Raw genomic sequence first — 22597 nt, 5'->3', positions numbered from 1 at the left:
TCCAAATAATTTCACTAACTTTTGTTGACATCATCATAAAGAAGCTGTATACCAAGTTTGAAGTAAATCGGAATTGTAGTTTCGGAGAAGAAGAGAATTGAAATTTTTGTAATGTTTTCAATAAAGTCGGGAAAAAAAATACAAAAAAAAAAAAAAAAATCAGCTGAATCGATGCCAAAATCAGCTACAATACGTGCAAGGGGCGGGGTTTGTTTGTTGTTAATACTCTGACAGTAGTCTAAATAAAAACAGCTTCACATCCTCTTTTAGCTCTTGACCATAAGTTTGGAAAATACAGGTTAAAAGAAAGTCCAACATCGTATATTTTTATCAGGTTTCAGTCCACCGTGTACTTGTACAACAGCCCGTCTGCACCTGGACATTGATTTTCCAAGTCTCTGAACTCTGTTGGAGGAATGGAGCTCAATGTTCTGAAGTGTAAATATGTAACCATCAGTAGCAGAAGAGCATCGTAGTGATGAAAGATGCCTCCGGGCCACATCTCCTCCTTTCTTGCTCAGGTCACGTCTATTAAGCTGTGTTTTTGTTCTGACAGATCTTTTCTGGTTGTCATGCTAGAACAGGTAGTGATAACATCTGGCTGTGGGGATTAACACAACCAGAGCTCTTATATCATTTTATTCCCTCTGATTTTTCCTCTCCTTTTGCTTCGTCCTTGTCCAGCTTTGCTCTCGTAAGTAGATTAGAAGCAGCCAAGAAGAAACCCCAAGCAGGGTTTAGGACTCATACTTTCCTTTCTTTAGTCATTTTTTCCCTTCTGAGGCTAAAAGGTCAAACGTTGTTGTGGTCGGGGCTCCATAAATGGTTTGTTAGCCCCCCCTCCCTCCCCCCCGGCACGTTCGAACCGTGAACTTAGATTAATACACAGCTGCCGTTTGTCTCAGGATCTTAAATTAGATTGAACCACGTAATTATTTTTTCACCCGACTGTTAGATATCCCGCCCCGTCGGCCATCACATTCCCACAGTGCAGCGCAGGCGGATGTTTAGTCTCTGGAGGTTTACTTTCTTAAATTAAGTCCTCAGGCTCACATTAGATTGAATGCAGAATACATTGTGGTTTGGAAATTTTCTGCTTCAGAGATAAAATGTGCTAAATCATAGATAATTGGAAAACAAATGACAAAAGCGCTGTCTGGCTAATGTTTCTGAGGTGATGATAAAGAGTTGTTACACATAAAATATATATATATATATATATATATGTCAGGGTAGAGACTGCGATCTGGTAGGATCGGCAATTCTACCGGTAGAAACTCCAATCAGAGTCTCTACTGGTAGAAACTCTGATCCTACCTAACCCTAACCCTAACCCCTAACCCACATCTGGACTTTTTAGTTAGTCTCAGCACGCTCACATAATATATAAATAATTTATGGAAAGCACCAAATATTAAAACCATTTGTGAAATATAAAATGACAACAATTTCTCAAAACCTTTGGAATTTCAACATTAACTTTGCATTTGGCAATTCTATTGGTAAGATCGGAGTTTCTATCAGTAGAGACTCCGATAGGAGTTTCTACCAGTAGGATCGGAGTTTCTACCAGTAGAGACTCTGATCGGAGTTTCTACTGGTAGAGACAACGATTGGAGTCTCTACTGGTAGAATCGCCAATCCTACCAGATCGCAGTCTCTACCCTGACATATATATATATATATATATATATATATATATATATATATATGTATATATATATATATGTAGTATTATGCCCATTAATATAATAAAGTTATGAATCTGAAAATGAATGTTTTCTAATGTGCAGACAGTGGAGTAAAATGCTAGCTTAGACAAATATGCCTTTTAATGTTCTGTCTACACTAAAGCAGATATTTTTCAGAACAGATATTTCTCCCTGTATTTAGCTTACCGGCCGATAGGCTGTAAGCTATTGTCGTCATGCGGCGGAGTCGTCTGTCGTCGTCTGTTACAAAAATTTCAATCGTCTTCTTCTCTGAAACTACAATTCCAATTGACTTCAAACTTGGTATACAGCTTCTTTATGATGATGTCAACAAAAGTTAGTGAAATTATTTGGATCCGGATCTGATTCTGGATTTGGTGCCACTTTGAAAAATTTCCCCATTATAAGAGATAGGAAGTGGATCGACGCAATAACTCAGTAAATATAAATGATATCCAGTGTAAATTTCTACAGTCCAGCCCTGATGGGGAGATGAGCAAAACATAATGTCCACATGCTGATCAGGATCTTCTTCTGGATCCGGGAACTTACGGAAAATTTAACATGGGCTCTTATGGGGAGAACATTACTATTGTCTCTTTCTCCGAAACTACAGTTCTGATTGACTTCAAACTTGGTATACAGCTTCTGTATGATGATGTCAAGCACAAGGTATTGAAATTATTTGGATCCGGATCTGATTCTGGATTTGGTGCCACTTTGAAAAATGTTCCCATTATAACAGATAGGAAGTGGATTGATCCAATAAATCAGTAAGTATCAATGATATCAAGTTGGAATTTGATTTTTTTAACAGATCTGATTGGAATATGACCAAAGCATGGACTATTTCTGGAATATAATAAATACACAGAACTGGTTGATAATAAATGGCATCTGGATACATTTCACAAAGCTTTTAATTTGGCTGGTAAGCTACAGGGTCATTGGTCTTATTTTACAAAACACGACTATAAAAACACTTGGACAAACCATCGTTAGTGTTGGGCATGTGGACAAGACTGGACGTATCAGGTGCAGAGGCTTTAATGTAGTGTTTTTCAACCTTGGAGTCGCCTGAAATTTCTAGTAATTGATAAAAAAAATTAAAAACTTACTAATAAAAAATATATGATGAGTTGAGAAAGACAATCTCAATCAATAACAGACATGACAAACTGTGAAGCTGAAACTGAAGCACTGTGGTACTGTTTATCTTTCAAATGTTCATTGTGGTCAGTTTCAGATGCTGCAGCTCTTTCATAATTCATAGTTTGAGTTCTTGTTTGTTCAGTATTAATTGTCAGCCTTGTAAATCCAAGCTGGACTGACTGTACATATCCTGACCAAGGAAAATCAAATTCTCACTTTGTGCAGTAATCTACACCTGGCTTTTCTGCCTCCATCCATAATAATATACATTATATAGACTAAATGTCATCTAGAATTAACATTTATTTGCAGCATATTATAGCAAACTATTAGGCTACATGATCAAAAATGAATTAATTTTAGCAAAAATAAAAAAGTCTCTGCTTTGAATGTCTGGGGTTGCCAGAAATTTGTGATGTTAAAATGGAGTCATGAACCAAAAAAGGTTGGAAACCATTGCTTTAATCTGTCATGAAGGTAAAACAGTGAAAAAAAGTTCAGTTTTAACTTGTCTGTGGATTAGAATCAACCAGGTTTTTCTGTTTGGAAATAGGACAAAAAATGATGAAGATATGGTAAAAAAATATAACGCCCGCCCAACCTCATTTTCATTTTGTTTGATGTTTTCAAATTGACATATCTCTGGTTGTATTCGCTCTATCACACTGAAATAAAAAGTGGGACAGTGTGTCAAGTCTGCACTTTCAAAGGCACTTGTCCCCAGTGGTCTATGTGACCGACTTCTGACGCAACAACATGTTGAAGATGTCATGTGATTCAGTCATGGAGCCATGACCATGGACCCGTAAGGGTTAAAGAACTGAATTCTGACAAAAAGGCATTAGTGTCAGTGAAGCTTGTAGGTATTTCTATGTTGTGGGTTTTGTATGTTTTGGCACCGATTAGTCACGTCTTTTACACTCATTTGTCAAAGATGCGTAAAACATTTTCATTTACCTTTCTTTTCTTTTCTTTTTTCTTTTCTTCTGTGCTCTTTTTTGCAACTAAGTGTAATACGTTCCACTGATAGAAAAATATATTTATGTATGTAATTTAGAAATTATATTTTAAAGGATGCAATCAACAAAACATGTACTGTACATCATTAAGTAGCAAAGTTTTTTCTTGGCTGAAGAAATTACAATTGGCAGTGTTTTCCTGTAGCTTTCGTGTAGTTTTCATCAATTACTAGATAAATATATGATTTTAGAAAGCGAATTTAGAAGATAAAAACAGAATATGAACATCAAGTTGGGAAAATGGTTTCGTCTGGTCCCAAAGTGCTGAATTTGTTTGTGATATTTTGTATAATAAAGGCTACATGTTCAAGTGTTGCCATACAACTTGCAAATACAGTGTTAAAGTGGTGTGCACTGTTACAAAGGACTTGTTAAAGGGCAAATAGAACAGAAAGAACACATTGAAAACAGCTGTTCTTTGTGTTGCTTTGTAGATTCTTTTGTGTGCACAGATGTTTTGCGTTGCAGTTATGCTGCATCAGCAGTACGTCGATTTTGTAATATTCTTACGTCAGTTTCTGTTTCTTACAAAATTGAGCATTTTTGATGCCGGCGAAACATAATGATGTAAAGAACGTTTACTCTGAAATCTAAAATACATGTGGCAGCACAGCTCGTACACTGACATCATTTCGTTTTCCCCGTCGCTTGATCTTCAATGGCATTTAATTTCCATGTGATCGCTGTCTTTGTAATTCCTGCCGTATTTCAGGGATAAAGCTTTGTGCAACATCTGTTTTCAGTTTGTTAACAAAGGCTCTTTTAATGGATTTTAAAGGAGGAACTGCACACTGCATGCCACATCCTCTATGTTCTGTAAACACAAACCGTGAAAACACATAATCTTCAATTTGTGTCACAGCTGGTGGAATAATCAGCTCTGAGGAAACACTGCCTATTAATTAAACGTATTTTAACAGCGTCGATTGTAAAGAAATACCTAGAATTACAAGAGCTAAACGGAACATCTTAGAAAACGCTTCGGAGACTTTATCCGAACCCTGTGTAGTGTTTAATTCTTGCTGTGGATGTGAGGTGATTTGTGCTGGCAGAGCCCATATTTCAGCATCTCTATTGTAACCATATGTTCCTGAGCTCCGTTCGCTTTGTTTTTGTTGGCGAGTGTAGCCATAACTGTACTGTGGACCGTGGAGGAATTCTGCACCACAGTTAGAAACATTAAGATATTCTTCTCTTTTGGTCATCGTGAATGCGATAAAACTTCAAAAAGTCTGAGCTGCTTTTTGGTTGGACGCAGTTGTCCGATGACTTTATTTATTCCTTTATCCGTTTTCCAAAAACATTAGTCATTTACTAACTGGCCTTCCAGTGTTCGGAACATCTTGCAGAGTGATAAAACAGAAATATGCACAGACTCCTGTATGTGATTAAACTGTTTCGTGCTGTTTTTGAAAGGAGTGATATTTTGCTTTTTAGCTTAGCGGCTGACAGGCTGTAAGCTATTGTCGTCATGCGGCATCCGGCGGCGGCGTCTGTTATCGTCTGTCATCTGTCACAAAAATGTCAATCGTCTTCTTCTCTGAAACTACAGTTCTGATTGACTTCAAACTTGGTATACAGCTTCTTTATGATGATGTCAACAAAAGTTAGTGAAATTATTTGGATCCGGATCTGATTCTGGATTTGGTGCCACTTTGAAAAATTTCCCCATTGTAAGAGATAGGAAGTGGATCGATGCAATAACTCAGTAAATATAAATGATATCCAGTGTAAATTTCTACAGTCCAGCCCTGATGGGGAGATGACCAAAACATAATGTCCACATGCTGATCAGGATCTTCTTCTGGATCCGGGAACTTACGGAAAATTTAACATGGGCTCTTATTGGGAAAAAAATTCAATTGTCTTCTTCTCCGAAACTACAGTTCTGATTGACTTCAAACTTGGTATACAGCTTCTGTATGATGATGTCAACACAAGGTATTGAAATTATTTCAATCCAGATCTGATTCTGGATTTGGTGTGACTTTGAAAAATTTTCCCATTATAAGAGATAGGAAGTGGATTGATCCAATAAATCTGTAAGTATCAACGATATCAAGTTGGAATTTGAATTTTTTACAGATCTGATTGGAATATGACCAAACCATGGGCTATTTCTGTAATATAATAAATACACAGAACTCAGTGATAATAAATGGCATCTGGATACATTTCCCAAAGCTTTTAATTTGGCCGGTAAGCTACAGGGCCATTGGTCCTATTTTTTGTTTATTTATTCATTTATATTCTTTCCTTAAATGTATCAGAATGTACTGTCTTGACTGTCTTGTTATGTGTGTTTTGTTTCTATTGCCTTTTTTTTTTTCTTTTCTTTTTTTTCTCTATGGGCTCTGTTTGTTTATCATGTCTGTCAATAAAAGTCTTGGAAACATATATGGTGCTTCTAAATGTTCTTTAATGTAACACAGAAAGATGTGGGAAATAAAAACATTTAGGCAGCAAATTTAGCGAAAACAAACCTTTTGTTCGATGTCTTTAGATACACACTGTTAAAACTGAATTATTTATATGCACAGTTTTAAAGAAGAACCTACCATCATATATGTATCCAAAAACTATAAATAAGTGCTTATAAAATGGCTTACACAGTTCATAAAGGCAAGATAAGGTTATCCGCTGTAATCCAGCTGAATCATACACACTGTAAAAGTTCAAACTTCCACACTTTATTTGACCAAATGCTGGACTGCCATGACTAATGGCTGCAAATGGGCTGTACTGAGGTGATTTAACACAAGCTTGTCTAAGAACCACAAACGTAATGAGCTGGAAAAGCAGCTAGGAATCATGAAGTAATTCTCTATTAAGCTGTGTAAAAACATCATACATGCATGTAAATGTGAAAAAAAAAAAAAAAAACATCTGTAAGTGTATCTAAACTCTAAATGGGAACCATAACTGTAAGAAGTAAAACATCTGTAAATGAAAACACTACTTAAAAACAGTAAAATGTAAATTTATAACCACCACTGCAGTAATGTGAGCACTTCTGTTCTTATTATTGAATTTAAAGGGGCCATATTTTACTAAACCCACTTTTATTAGTCTTTGGTTCATTTATTTGTGTATTTGGACCCCAATAGTTGGAACCCTCCAGGTGCTGCAAAGCTATCTTTATATTCATTTTGGCAAAAATTGAGTGGATTTCTACAACCTGTTTGAATTCTTTCTTAATTTGTTACATCTGTAACTCGTCATGACATTTGCACATATAAGGTCAGGACTTCCGAAGAACATTTCCCATAATTGGTTGACAGCAGCGGTTAGGGGTGGGAATCTTTTACTACACAGGTGTCAAACATGCGGCCCAGGGGCCAAATCTGGCCCACCAAAGGGTCCAGTCTGGCCCTTGGGATGAATTTGAGAAATGCAAAAATTACACTAAGACATTAACAATCCTTTTAGTTGAGGTTCCACATTTAGACCAATTCAATCTCAAGTGGGTCAGACCTGTCAAATACTATCATAATAACATGTAAATACTCACAACTTCAAATTTCTCTTTTAGTAAATGTAAATGTTTTCATGTATTTACACTAAAACAAAGTATAATTTCACAAAAAATGTGAATAACCTGAACAAATATGAACAACCTGAGATGTTTTGAGAGAAGTAAGTACAAATTTAACAATATTCTGCTTGATATTAAATGTTTTGTGTATCTGTAGATCTACTGTGATCTGTAAGTTATAATAAACATGTGGAAATGATAAAGTGAGGCAGAATATTGCTAAAATTACACTTATTTTTTTTCAGTTTGTTTATGTTATTCACATTGTTTGAAAGGATAGTTGGTAGATGTAAACATTTTCATTGTTTAATTTGACTTTTTTCACTCTAAAACATAAAGAACATTTTTAAGTTGACATTATTTCTAGATTATTATGTTATTATTTTACCAGTTCGGCCCACTGCAGATCAAATTTAGCTGAATGTGGCCCATGAACTAAAATGAGTTTGACGCTCTCACATTCTCCCTCTGGTGGTGGTAAACTACATTTGTAGCCACAGCTGCCCTGGGGCAGACTGACAGAAGTGTGGCTGCCAATTTGCGCCTATGGCCCCTCCGACCACCACCGAACATTCATACACATTTATACACCAGTGTGAGTGGCAGCACTGGAGGCAAGGAGGGTGAAGTGTCTTGCCCAAGGACACAACAGCACATGGACTGAGCAGGATTGGAACCGCCAACCCTTCGATTATTGGATGACCTGCTCTAACATCTGAGCCATGGCCGCCCCAAACACTCCAGTTTTAACATACGAATCTCCTTTAATAACTCCTCATTCTAAACTCATTCTGTCTTGTAAAACTAATAGTTATTTCGTTGAAAGGTTCAGTGTTCGTTGTAATAGATCCATGTCCAGATAAAGCAATAAAGGACCTTTTGAATTAGAGACTGTACACCGGGCAGCCAGCGTAGCCTCTGTGAATAGGGGCTGAATCACAACAATCAAGGGCCCCTGACCTCGTCTTATCCCACTAATGTCTTTTCCATCTGTGCCACTTTTCTCCGAGACAGCCCCCTTCCTCCTCCTCCTCCTCCTCCTCCTCCTGCCTTTTCTGCACTGTGCTTGAAACAAGTTACAAAACAAGTTACATACGTTAGAAATCTCTTCTGTTCTCCAGACAAAGTGGCCTCTCTAGTCCTCAAACAGACACATGAGGACCATCTGATCCATCTGAACCCTAAACAGGAAGTTAATTAAGAGAAATTAAACGGATGGGAAGGGAAAGAGGGAAGCTGAGAGGAACAAACTGAGCCCACGTGTGCTGAACAAACACAGAAAGTAGCTGCATTTTTTTTTTTTTTTTTTTTCATCATTCTTACATAAGAGTCCTCAGAGTATATACGGAGAAAAGGTCGTTTATCCAGACAGTTTGTTTACAGTATGGTCTATGTGTTTACCAGTCAGCCAATCTCTGTAACACAGGCAATTACTATCATAGCTCTGGTCGGAGGTCGGATGCTAAGTTGTGCTGTGTTCATGTTTTTTTGCGTACAGACATAGAGTCACGTACAGTATATGCAGTAAATCCACACAAGGTCACATTACCACATTTCCAGTCATTATCATGTTCCATGATTTCAGCCGTTATACAGTTTTATACCCAGGCCCGGTCGCCTCTGACCAGAATGATTAATGTGGTTATCTTCAGGAGAAAATAGCAGAGGACAGAGACTGATGATTTGTAGCTTTCACTCCTGTGGCATCAACCCTTCCTTGGAGGCAAATGGCAATTTAGAAAAACCCAGCTTTTTCATTATTTGATGTCTCGGCCTTTTTTTTTCGGGCGGTATATGAGAAGACTCTGTCCCATCTGTCGAGCAAAGCGATGGATTTCCCCCCACAGCCGGGCTGAGTTCCCTCCCCTCGGCTTACACTGTCACGTAGAACAAGAATGTGGGTTTGGTCGATGGGAGAGGAAAATGTTTATTTAATGCCTGTGAAAAGCCAAAGAGGAAAAAGGCTATGAGTTAATTTTTTGACAGCGCTGAACTTCTCATGCTGCTCTCAACTTACTCAGGTTTAGTTGAGATGTTTTAACCCTTTGATGCATGAATTATAAGAACCTTAATCAAGATTTTTTTTCCTGAGTGTTTTTATCTTACCAGCTGACGGGCCGCAAGCTATTGTCGTCATGCGGCGTCCAGCGTCTGTCGTCCTTTACAAAAATTTCAATCGTCTTCTTCTCCGAAACTACAATTCCGATTGACTTCAAACTTGGTATACAGCTTCTTTATGATGATGTCAACAAAAGTTAGTGAAATGATTTGGATCTGGATCTGATTCTGGATTTGGTGCGACTTTGAAAAATTTCCCCATTATAACTGATCCAATAAATCAGTAAGTATCAATGATATCAAGTTGGAATTTGAATTTTTTACAGATCTGATTGGAATATGACCAAAACATGGGCTATTTCTGTAATAGAATAAATACACAGAACTGGGTGATAACATTAAATCACTGACAGAAAATTCCAGTTCTTTGAAACTGGAGCCTTTATTGCAGTGTTTTTCAACCTGGAGTCCGGACCCCAAGTGGGGTCGCCTGGAATTCAAATGGGGTCGCCTGAAATTTTTAGTAATTGATAAAACTAAATATAAAATTACTATTAAAAAATATATGGTGAGTTGACAGAGATAATCCCAATCCATAAAATACATGACAAACTGAAGCTGAAACTGAAGCACTGTGGTACTGTTTATCTGTCAAATGTTCATTGTGGTCAGTTTCAGATGCTGCAGCTCTTTCATAACACTGGTCAACAACAAATTTATTGTTTAAGTTTTTTGAGCTGATTTAGGATCATTTTGGTGTGCTGAATCCAAAAATCACATTCATTTTGCTCAATCAGGTCAACTTCCTGAACTATGCTAAATATTGATTTTTTAACATTTTTGCTTACATTTATGGGCATTTTCACATCATACATACATGATACAAAATTCTTTCATATTTCTTGCAATAAATGAGTTCTGAAGATTTTACTTTTGCCAATTTATGATGAATGGTTTTTTTTTAATATTACAGGTGAATGAAATGGCTTCGACTAGAAGATGTTGCAAAAATAAGCCTGACGTATTCTGCTACATCTGCGGTGAATACACCATTGTACCTAACAGGAATCAAGTCACAAGTTTCATAAAGTGTGCTTACCAATCTTATTTTGGTATTAATTATTATATTTTGTGAGAAGATCAAATTTTTCAAAATCAAATTAGCAAAAAAACCTGACCTGATTCAGAAAAACAGATGTCATTTTTGGATTTAGCGCTGCAAAATGGTCCTAATTCAGTTGAAAAAACCTAGACAACTTGCAAAAAACATTTTTTTGTAACCCAGTGTAATAAATGGCATCTGGATACATTTCCCAAAGCTTTTCATTTGGCCGGTAAGCTACAGGGCCATGGGTCCTATTTTTATTCCTCTTTAGGCATGAAAATAACAATTTGATTCATTCTTTTTTTAACCTATTATTTATGGAGTTACAAAAACGTCCACTCAGCTGGACACCATGCGTTTAGTTTTAGAAGCAAAGAAACATGTATTTACTGATCTACTGTGTGAAAACTATGAAATAAAAACATTTCTAATGCTGCTAATTCTCACATTTTAACATACCTGCATGGAGATAATATGCACAAAAAACTGTTAATCATAGTCTAATAACAATTAGCAGTTTTTTCACTCTCAAACATGTTACTGCAGATCAGGTTGATGATCTAGAACAGCAAAGTTACAGTAATGGTGTGAATTGCAGTGTATGGGATGGTGCATAAGTGTCCACTGTGTTGGCTGATATGGAACTAAAACAACAAAATCCATGAAAATACAAGAGAACAACTTTGGACAGCTGTCCACTGTAGTGACCACTGTGCATGAAAGGGTTAAAGACTTTAAAAGGAAATAATATACTTTCAGTGAACATTTTTGATAGTGAACTAAGCAGATTAATGTGAGAACTGAACATGCATGTCGTTAGCCTCATAACATAATTACCTAAGTCATACACTATATCAGGGGTCTCAACACTGTTTTTTTCATTCAGTTATTGATATTTTTACTTAACCCTCCGGTATCCGGGTGCGCCTTTTAGGCACACTTTGCACTTCGTGTTAAAAAACTTCATATTATTTTTCACAATTTAAATAAGGTTAGAATTCAAAAGTTGTTCATTTTTGCATGATCTTTAAAATTCTGGCCACCAACTAAAATGTGCACATTGTAAACAAAAGAAAATTACAAGACTAGCATCTGTCTCCCAAGTGTGCCTAAAACGCACTATTTCTTCCATTTGATATGTATGATTAGGGCTGACCTGGATTTACTAAAATAAAATCAAATTACAGCAGAAAAATTAATCAATATATAATATTTAATGGTTTGATTTATAGGTGTGCATTTTACGCACACTTGGTGACAGATGCTAGTAGTTTTGAACATTTGACCTAGCGCCAAAAATAATAATGCAAATTAACCAGTGTTGGAGTTAATCATTGACATATGCCAGGATGAAAAAATCAAATAATATGTGATCCACTTTTTATGTAGTATATTGAAAAAAAAATACTTTTTTGTGTTTTTTGCATCCAAAAAAATGGTTTGTTTACATTACAAACACAGCATCTAAAGGGTTAAAAAATGTGACAATTATTGAGTATTTGGTATTTTTATTTACGGCTCAAGTTGATGAAATAGAAACAAGTGTAAAAGAATTAAAAACAAACTGTATGAATTTTTTTTTTTTTTACATTATTCCACAAGTGTGCAAAAAAGGCACACTTGGTGCTTAGTAAGGGCCTTACTGGACGGGATACCAGAGGGTTAAAAAGTCATTTTTTCTTCAGTTTTCTCTTTTTTGATATAACCCTCAACTTTTGTCTGAACTTTTATGAACATCTCCATGATCAGTAAATTAAATAAAATGAAAAGCCAAAGAGGAAACAGCCTATGAGTTCATTTTTGACAGTACTGAACTTCTCAAGATGCTCTCAATTTACTCAGGTTTAGGTGAGATGTTTTAAAGACTTTAAAAGGAAATAATATACTTTCAGTGAACATTTGTGATTGTGAACTAAGCAGATTGAATCAGTCATTGAACCTGGTCGTTAAATAGAAACCAATATTTCCATACCCCGATAGGGCTACGCTTCATCGACACTTGAACCTGAGGGGCTGTAAGTGAACGCTCCACATGCATTAGATTTGGGACTAAGTCAAAGGCTCAGAAGTGGAAGGGGCCCACTCTAACATAAGCTGTTTTGAGTGACAGAAAACCCCATTCTCACACTTGAGCATCTGCTTGTAATTTAGTGTAAGCCACTACCATTTAGTTGAATGATCAGCCTAGTGGTGGAACTCATCTCAACAAGAAAAAGTGGAAAGCTACTAGATTTTGAGGCTGTTTTGGTAAAAACTAGTGTCTCATTTTTTTTTGTCACGACGAATGTCAGCTAGGGCAACATCGAGGTTCAGTGATGTGATCTGTGCTTGTTTTTAGATTTGTTACCTCATACCCCGAAAGGGAGGCAAGGGGTATTGTTTTTGGTTTGGTTTGTCTCTTTGTTAACACTTTAGCAGCAAAACTATTGGTTGAATTCATACCAAATTGGGTTTATAGATTACCAGTGACCCAGAATAGATGTGATTACAGTTTGGGAAAAGTAGGTCAAAGTTCAAATTTTTGATGAATTTTTTTAAAATCGTTTTTTTTTCCCCATTTACTGATAATGGGTGAAATTTGTCTATACTGACATCAACATAGGCATAGACATGATCAGGGTGTAAGTTGTTGGGGGGGGTGGGGGTGATCAACCCCCCCCTCTGGTTTTTACATCCCTACTTCTGCTCAATGAATTTCATAATGCAATAATTTGAAGCACTTTATTGCACTTTAGTTTTTAGTCTTTTAAATTTTTATACATATACATTTAAAATGTGTACAATATTTTAGGCTATTTTTATATTTTGTGAGGTGTGTTTTTATTTATTTTTCACATTTACACCCCCCTCCTCCCCTTTATGGCACCCCAGTGCATGGGGACGTTTATGAATTCTGAGCTTGCCGACAGTTCGGTTGAGGTGAACGTTAGTACGAGTAATGTAGGATATAGGTGGACGAAAACTGTCACAACCTGCTGTTATTTACATTGACTGGTTGCCCCCCCCCCCCCAAGGATGAAGAGACTTCAGACTTGCTTTATTATCATTCAGTAAATGCACTATCAGTACCTTATTAAACGAAATGTATGTGTTTGGCTCACCACAGTGTCAGTTTAATGTAATAAATTTGCCATTTTTAAAATGGAATAAGTACAGTTCAGTTCATTTTCATGCCTTTTAGTATTTTCTTTTTTGTGGCATACTTGTTAAAGCAGCATATGACTTTCATTACAATTTTTTTTTTTAATTTGTCAAAACCCCAGTGATATCCTAATTATCACTAATCCATTGGGCAAGGCAAATTTATTTAAATAGCATTTAGAAGCCAATAATGTAATAACAACCGATAACATAATAAATTTGCCAGTTTTAAAATGTAATGAGCCAATAACGTAATATCTGGCCAAAAACGTAATAAAAGTCCTGAACCGATAACGTAATAACTTTTAGCCAATAACATTATAACTTATTGGCTGGTTATTACGTTATTGGCCTGGTAAAAAAAAATTCTTTGCAAATGTAATAACTGAGTCAATAACATAAGACGTTATAACATTATTTATGGTTTCTGTTTTTGATTTTCTTTTATGTTTTTCCTTATTTTTTATTTATTTATTTGGCCTGTGGGTTGGGTGGGTGGGAAGGAATGAGTGCTGACAGTCAGATATGTCATTCTTGATTGCGCATTGACTGTTACGAATTGATATAATGTCTGTTGTGTTCATTGAAAATGTTCATTAAATACAGTTGGGGAAAAAAAAAAAAAAACGTAACAAGTTATAACATTACTGGCCAAAAGCTATTACGTTATCGGTTCAGGACTTTTATTACGTTATTAGCCAGATATTACATTATTGGCTCATTACATTTTAAAACTGGCAAATTTATTATGTTATCGGCTGTTATTATGTTATCGGTTGTTATTACATTATTGGCTTCTACATGCTATATAAATAAATTTGCCTTGCCTAATGGATTAGTGATAATTAGGATATCACTGGGGTTTGACACATTTGGAAAAAAATTGTAATGAAAGTCATATGCTGCTTTAATGAGTATGCCAAAAAAAAGAAAATATTAAAAGGCATGAAAATGAACTGAACTGTACATTTTCATGTGTAGATTATACATGCTTTGACCTTATATTCTGAGCTCCAGACCTGGCACATGTACATCCATCTGTGCATTTCATAATGTTAGAGGTTAAAGATGTCGTTGCTTATGTCTGTGATGTCAACGTATGTGTACATATGCATGTGTGAACCTGTGAAGGCCAACGTCTGTCCACCATGTTCACACTGTGAAACTGTAACAGGCAAAAAGAGAAGCTGTTGTGTTGTGTTGTGTTGTACCGTACGTTCCAGACGTGATCGGACTGCCAGATCTCATCCTGCGGTGTTCTTTCTGTCTTTACAAACCTGGCAGACTGAACATGCATATGGGAACACTGACTGCAGCTTTCTCACAGATGTTTTTTTTTTTTTTTTTTTTTTTTTTTTATCAGTTTGAATAATACCAACAGCTGTAATGATAGAAAGACTGAGGATATGCTGTACTTTAAACCCTCAAAAACCCAAACAGCCACTGACAACCAAAACATCTACTGATCTAAAATGTTTAATAACTTTTGATCCATTAAACCAATCAATGCATTGAAATAATTCAGGCTAAAACACAATTTGTCATCTTTTCACAGTCATCAGATATGACCCGTTTGGATGTTCAGAGGCTCTGTAGTGAACATAGAAATAATGTTATCTTTGATTATTAATTCATCAGTAAAATGCATGTAGTTTGACAATTGACACTGGTTGTAGACACTTACAGGGGTTGGACAAAATAATGGAAACACCTTAAAAAATCAACAAAATATAATTTAATATGGTGTAGGTCCGCCTTTTGCGGCAATTACAGCCTCAATTCTCCGAGGTATTGATTCATACAACTTGTGAATTGTTTCCAAAGGAATTTTAAGCCATTCTTCAGTTAGAATACCCTCCAACTCTTTTAGAGACGATGGCGGTGGAAATCGACGTCTTACTTGAATCTCTAAAACTGACCATAAATGCTCAATAATGTTGAGGTCTGGGGACTGTGCCGGCCATACGAGATGCTCAGCTTCATTAGAATGTTCCTCATGCCATTCTTTAACAATTCTAGCTGTATGGATTGGGGCATTATCATCTTGAGGTGAAGGTGTTTCCATTATTTTGTCCAACCCCTGTACTTTTATGTTCGGTTACTGATGTCACTTATTGTTAAGTTTTCTCTTTTTTGATATAATAACCCTAAACTTCAGTCTGAACTTTTATGAACATCTGCATGATCAGTGGATTAGATATTGGAAAATACCAGATTTTCACTGAAAAAATACAAAATACAGAGGATAATATTATAATAAATGGTAATAAATCACTTAAAGGGGTCATATTTTGCTAAACCCACTTTTATTAGTCTTTGGTTCATTTATTTGTGCATTTGGACCCTAATAGTTCATAAAGTTTGAATTGGAACCCTCCAGGTGCTGCAAAGCTATCTTTATATTCATTTTGGCAAAAGTCGAGTCGATTTCTACAACATGTTTAATTCCTGCTTAATTTGTTACGCCTATAACTAGTTATGTCACGACTAGTGCTGGGCAGCGATTACATTTTTTAATCGCAATTAATCACGTGGATTTCTGTGATTAATCACGATTAATCGCATAGTTATATTTGGGGTGGGGTGCGGGTGCTGGCATCAACAGCGTGTATTGCCTTTAAGTGATATTTCAGACTGGAAGTACTCCAGTGATAAAAAATAATTTCATATTGCAGTTCTTCCAAACAACTTTGTCCTTCTCAACCCCACCATCTGAAGACATTTAAAATGAAAATGTTCATGTAAAAGACCGGTACTTTTCTCCATGTTTATTGCCACACCAGTTTATTTCCAGTTGTGAGTGATTGACAGTAGTCTTAAGCCCACTAATAAGTACTAATACTAATAAGCCCAACAATATGTGATGTTCAGTTGTTCAAAGCAAGCAAAGGGGGCCCTCTAGTGGTCGGAATAAGTTGCACTAACATATGTTTTGTCCTGCCAGTGTTACCGTAGCTAGTTCAGACATAAGAAGGAACTAACAGACACCTTTCTTTCACTCTGTTTGTATGGCCCCAAAAACGTTTGCCTGTGAGTATTTTATGTTCAGTTGTTGTAAGAATAAATAGTATAAAATATCTCTGATGTGAACCTTTGTTGCTGGATAAAAAGGCGTTGTAAATCTTAAATTAATCTGTAAACGCTAATCATTAGCGTGTCTATGGATTTTCCCATTCAAGTTAGCATCGAGCTAGCAATCTTTTTCCTATTCATTTAAATGTATAATGCCATGTAAATGTACTAAGACAATGAGCATAACTGAGACATATTCTGTACGTATGTTGCAGTTTTACAGTGAGTCTCAAGTAAGAGATTTGTAGAGAAGTTTTGGGCGTCCGGCTTTTCTTGGTAAACCTGTTGTCTATCTGCCAAGCTAATCGCTACACACACACAAGCAGGGGCGGAAGAATATGAGTTAGAATAAAACGGCATTAATGTGAGATAAAAAAAAAAAATTGTCAGAGTTATTTAATGAATGCGTTAACACGGTAGTAACGTGCTAACTTGCCCAGCCCTAGTCACGACATTTGCACATATAAGGTCAAGACATCCGACGAACATTTCTCAGAGTACGACATAATTGTTTGTCAGCAGCAGTGGTTGTAGTCCATACTGAAAATATGTCCAAACTTCGAGCTGATTACCTAAAATGTTCAGTTGTTGGTTGAACGGGACAGAGCAGCACAGCCAACAACCTGGAAGGGGCGGGGCATGAAGTGGCTCATTTGCATTTAAAGGGCCAGCGCTCAAAACCGCCTTTCTGGTGTCATTACTCAGAAATAGGGTTGAAGATGGACCTGTCGAGTTGAATTAATGAAGAATTCAGACCCAAGCAGAGCATTTACAGTTTATGTAGACCACAGGGAAATGTTTGAAAATGCATAATTACATTTAAAAAAAAAAAAAAAAAAAAAAAAAAAGCTAAATATCACTCCTTTAATGAAGGTTAGATGGAGTGGAAATATTCATTTGGAAACTGCCACAAAAGTAGCACTGGTTGTTTATGGGTTAATAAAGTCAGTATTTAAAGCTTGTGTTCTATGGAACTGGTTTCACTGTGGGGAAGGGGAAGCTGACTGACATTGCAAGTGAAAGTGAATCCTTTAGGTTTTTCAACCTTGGGTTCTGGACTCCACGTGGGGTCGCCTGGAATTCAAATGGGGTCACCTGAAATTTCTAGTAATTGATTAAAAAATTAAAAAAACAAAAAACATACTAATAAAAAATATATGGTGAGTTGACAGAGACAATCCCAATATATAAAAGAGATGACAAACTATGAAGCTGAAACTGAAGCACTGTGGTACTGTTTATCTTTCAAATGTTCATTGTGGTCAGTTTCAGATGCTGCAGCTCTTTCATAATTCATAGTTTGAGTTCTTGTTTGTTCAGTATTAATTGTCAGCCTTGTAAATCCAAGTTGGACTGACTGTACATATCCTGACTAGGGATGTAACAATAGGAAAATTTCATATCACGGTAATTGTGACCAAAATTATCACAGTTATCATTACTATCGCGGTATTATTGAAATTGTGCTCAAAATGTTCAAAATGTACTTATGCACACACTGAAATAATTTAACCAAGTTGTATTTAAAAAAAAAAAGCCTATTTTGGCCATTTTTGAGTACTTTTGATTTTGCCTTTATATACTATATAAACAAATGTTTACTATACCCATGTTTGGTATCTTTTTTTTTCAGCACAACTTCATCTATTTCATCTGCCTATTACTTTTTTCACCTTAACCTACTATATCAAAAGAAGGACAAAAAACACACAAAAAAATATAAAATCCGATTTGAAAAAATTATATAATTTATTGCATAAATAACACAAAGATGCTTAACGAACCTTTTCAAAGACTTTAAAAGTGAATATTGGTTCCAAATATTAGGTATATACAATTAAAATTGTAATAAATAAAAACTATACTCTAATATTTGACATAAAAGCATATCTTTACATAGGGTTTTTTCCCCTAAAAGTGTGGTAATCGAACACGGTTATCATGATAATTAGAATTTAAATGGTAATACTAACCGTCTGCAATTTTACCGTTTATCGTTATACCGGTAATGGTTACATCCCTAATCCTGACCAAGGAAAATAAAATTCTCACTTTGTGCAGTAATCTACCCCTGGCTTTTCTGCCTCCATCCATAATAATATACATTATATAGACTAAATGTCCTCTAAAATTAATGTTTATCTGCAACATAGTATAGCAAACCATTACATGATCAAAAACAAATTAATTTTTGCAGATAAAAGTCTCCAGCCAAACAAGGTTGGGAACCACTGGTTTAGGGACAGTATCTGGTCTTCTATGTAAGCATTATAAGACGGTCCAAGTCCTGCACAGCTGTGGTCTGTGGCCAAACATGTAGACACAAGGCGCCTGGAAATAACAGCATCATAATAACCCCCTAATGCACTTTTACTAACATTGTATCTGCATTTTTCCTTTATCAGCAACGCACTCAAATGTGTTTTACATGTGTTACTGCTGCATCTTAGCTTTTAAAGCCAAAAACAGTTGCAGGGCAGCTGGTCATGGTGTTTAACATTAATAAGGTGATTCACTGTAAAAGTGTTTGAGCAATCTGGACAAGATTTACAAGCACAGGAGTGGAGTGGCTGTGGTTGTACTCTTGATGGGAGAGGTGGGGGGTCTTTTATGATGTGTTGTGTAACACAGGAACTGGTGTTTGATGAGATGTGATGTATAGCAAGTCGTCATGTCAGGTTGCAGAGATCTAGCATTTCAGAACATGTAAACATAAGGTGGATTTTGGGTGTTGGGTGACTACTTCCATACTTCTGTTATCCTTTGTTGAAATTAGGGATGTAACGATTACCGGTATAGCGATAAACCGCGGTAAAATTCCTGAAGGTTAGTATTACCGTTTAAATTCTAATTATCATGATAACCGTGTTTGATTACCGCACTTTGAACACAAACTTGATCTGGAAAATGGTCCAACAATGGCTATAAGGTGCCATCTTTAATGCACATTTGTATGTTTGGTGTGGCGCTCACTGTTTTAGACTCATGTTGGTTCAGGTTCCACATTTAGACCAGTATGAGCTAAAGTGGATCAGAACCAGTCAAATAAGAACAGAATAAACTAGAAATAATGACAAATACAAATGTTTCTCACAGCATTACACTGAAAATACACTAAAGTATACAAAAAATATGCAAAAATAAAGTAAAAACTATACTAAACCACACTAAAAAATATGCCAAAATACATTAAAGTATACAAAAATATGCAACAATACACTAAAAATGTTCTAAAGTATACTAAAAAATATGCAAAAATACACTAAAGTATACAAAAATATGCAAAAATACACTAAAAATGTACTAAAGTATATTAAAAAATATGCAAAAATACACTAAAGTATACAAATATATGCAAAAATACACTAAAGTTTACAAAAATATCCAAAAATACACTAAAAACATACTAAAGTATACTAAAAATATGCAAAAATACACTAAAGTATATAAAACATATGCAAAAATACACTAAAAATGTACTAAAGTATACAAAAAATTTAAAAATACACAAAAAATGTACTAAAGTATACTAAAAAATATGCAAAAATACACCGAAGTATACAGAAATATGCAAAATACACTAAAGTATACAAAAATATGCAAAAATACATTTAAAAACATACTAAAGTATACTAAAAATATGCAAAAATACACTAAAGTATACAAAACGTATGCAAAAATACACTATAAATACACTAAAGTACACATAAAAATGCAAAAAAACACTAAAAACATACTAAAGTAGACAAAAGATGTGCAAAAATACACATAAGTACACATCTTTAATGCACATTTGTATGTTTGATGTTTACATGTTAATATTTGAATGTTTCTGCAACAGATAGTACATTGTGCCGATTATTTTATTTATTTATTTATTTTTTGTTTTTTATTTTTATTTATTTTATTTATTTATTTATTTATTTTTTCAAATTTTTTCAGTGTGTGTATTTGTACTTTTTGAACATTTTGACCACATTTCAACAATACCGCGATAATAATGATAACCGTGATAATTCTGGTCACAATAACCGTAATATGAAATTTTCATACCGTTACATCCCTAGTTGAAATGATACAAATGTACCTTTACATATAATGGACCATATTTTAATGGCTTATAAAATGGAAATGGTTACAGATATCAGTATAGTTACTATTGAGCGCTGATAGAAGTCATATATGGACTTTCATTTGGGTCCATGACCTTTGACCTTGAGTGACCTTGAGGGGGCAGACTCAAGGTCACTGATGTTGACATTTCAACAATTTCCTCTGTGAAACCACTGGATGGATTAATTTCAAATTTTTTATGTAACTTCACAGTTCTCAGAAATTCGAATTTTTGATGAATTTTTGAAATATTAAAAGTTTGCCTTTACTTACAGTGGTGTGCAAAATCTGTCTAGTTGTGCATATTTAGTCATAATACTGAAATAACAGGTTCCCATTCTATTATTACAATTAAAGGGCTGTAAAAGAAGGGTTTTCAGAACAAAATGGTTGATTGTCTTAATACTGAAAATAAGAATTGATAATCAAACAGCTGTCCAACAAAAATGATCAATAAATGAAAAGCAATGTGATGTGTGTATTTTGTAATAAAAAAGACACAGGAGTTGAGTAGTAATTATTTATTGTGTTCCAAAACATTATGTACAATAATTTTGCTCTCTTATAATAATAAAATTGTGCACGATTTCACACTTATTTTATCAGTTTTTATCCGATTTTCTTCAAATTTGGAGGATTGCAAGATCTAGTAATAAGATGGCCAAAGAAACATTTTGGGTATGGTTTTGGGGGGATCTTTTTACTATATTGATTAATAACTGATGCAAATATACTCGTACACCTTAATTTATGATCAGGTCATTGATTTTATGGTTGCTCTCTTTCTCTAATATTCTCTATTTCTTCCTCACAGAGTCTTGACATCCAAGTTGAAGACGTCCGCATACGAGCCATCCTGTCATCGTACCGTAAACGTATCCCGGTAACAGAGGGCTACGTGGAGGTGAAGGACGGCGGTAAATGGAAGCAGATCTGTAACGCAGAGTGGACTCAGTTTAACAGCCGAGTTATTTGTGGCATGTTTGGCTTCCCGGGAGAGAGGAGATACAACACCAGAGTCTACAAGTGAGTATCCGGGTATATGAGGCCCAGGTAAACCAGAGATGAGAGGGGGGTTTACAGCTTAATTCACTAGTGGCCACTTTAACTAATAGTCATGGAATTATAGGAGTGGGGGGTGGGTGGGTGGAACAATGTGGCCACTGGGTGAGTACTCTGAGTCAGTTCGCTGTTTCTTAGAAATAGCTTGACTTGCCTCTGGCAGATGGTCAAATATGATCTGTTTTCCCTCATTTCTTTACCGCACACACATACTGGTTGTAACATGTTAACCCTTCAGGTGCTGGTTTAAAAAAAAACAAAAAACAAAAACATTACATTTTGATATAAGCATTTCAAAAAGCTGTAGCTTGGAAATGGTTAGAGATAGTCATTCTGTAAATGAGAAAAATATTGGATATGACCCAAAGTTATGATAAAAGTAAATGTACTTATCTAATTTGCATGTTGTAACATCACAGGGCGGTGGCCATATTGGATTGTGTAACTAGTAGTAGACTGAACTTTGAACTAGGGCTGAGCAAGTTAACGTGTTATTACCACATTAACGCATTCATTAAATAACGCTGACAATTTTTTTTTTATCTCACGTTAATGCCGTTTTATTCTAACTCATATTATTCTGCCCCTGCTTGCATAATTATAATAATATGAGTTAGAATTGTAATTA

At 35.5% G+C, this 22597-nt stretch overlaps 1 protein-coding gene across 1 annotated transcript in view; it reads left to right on the top strand.

Moving 5' to 3' along the window:
• Nucleotides 1–22597, top strand: part of loxl2b (lysyl oxidase-like 2b) — a 138907-nt gene that overhangs the window by 36312 nt on the left and 79998 nt on the right. The window contains exon 4 of the mRNA XM_030144137.1: nucleotides 21722–21933. Within this exon, the coding sequence (XP_029999997.1) occupies nucleotides 21722–21933 (212 nt within the window). The remainder of the gene's footprint in view (nucleotides 1–21721; nucleotides 21934–22597) is intronic.

The sequence above is a fragment of the Sphaeramia orbicularis genome, chromosome 9, assembly GCF_902148855.1.
Source record: "Sphaeramia orbicularis chromosome 9, fSphaOr1.1, whole genome shotgun sequence".
NCBI lineage: Eukaryota > Metazoa > Chordata > Actinopteri > Kurtiformes > Apogonidae > Sphaeramia > Sphaeramia orbicularis.
The sequence above is the reverse complement of the archived record's forward strand: the minus strand, read 5'-3'. Positions and strand labels throughout refer to the sequence as shown.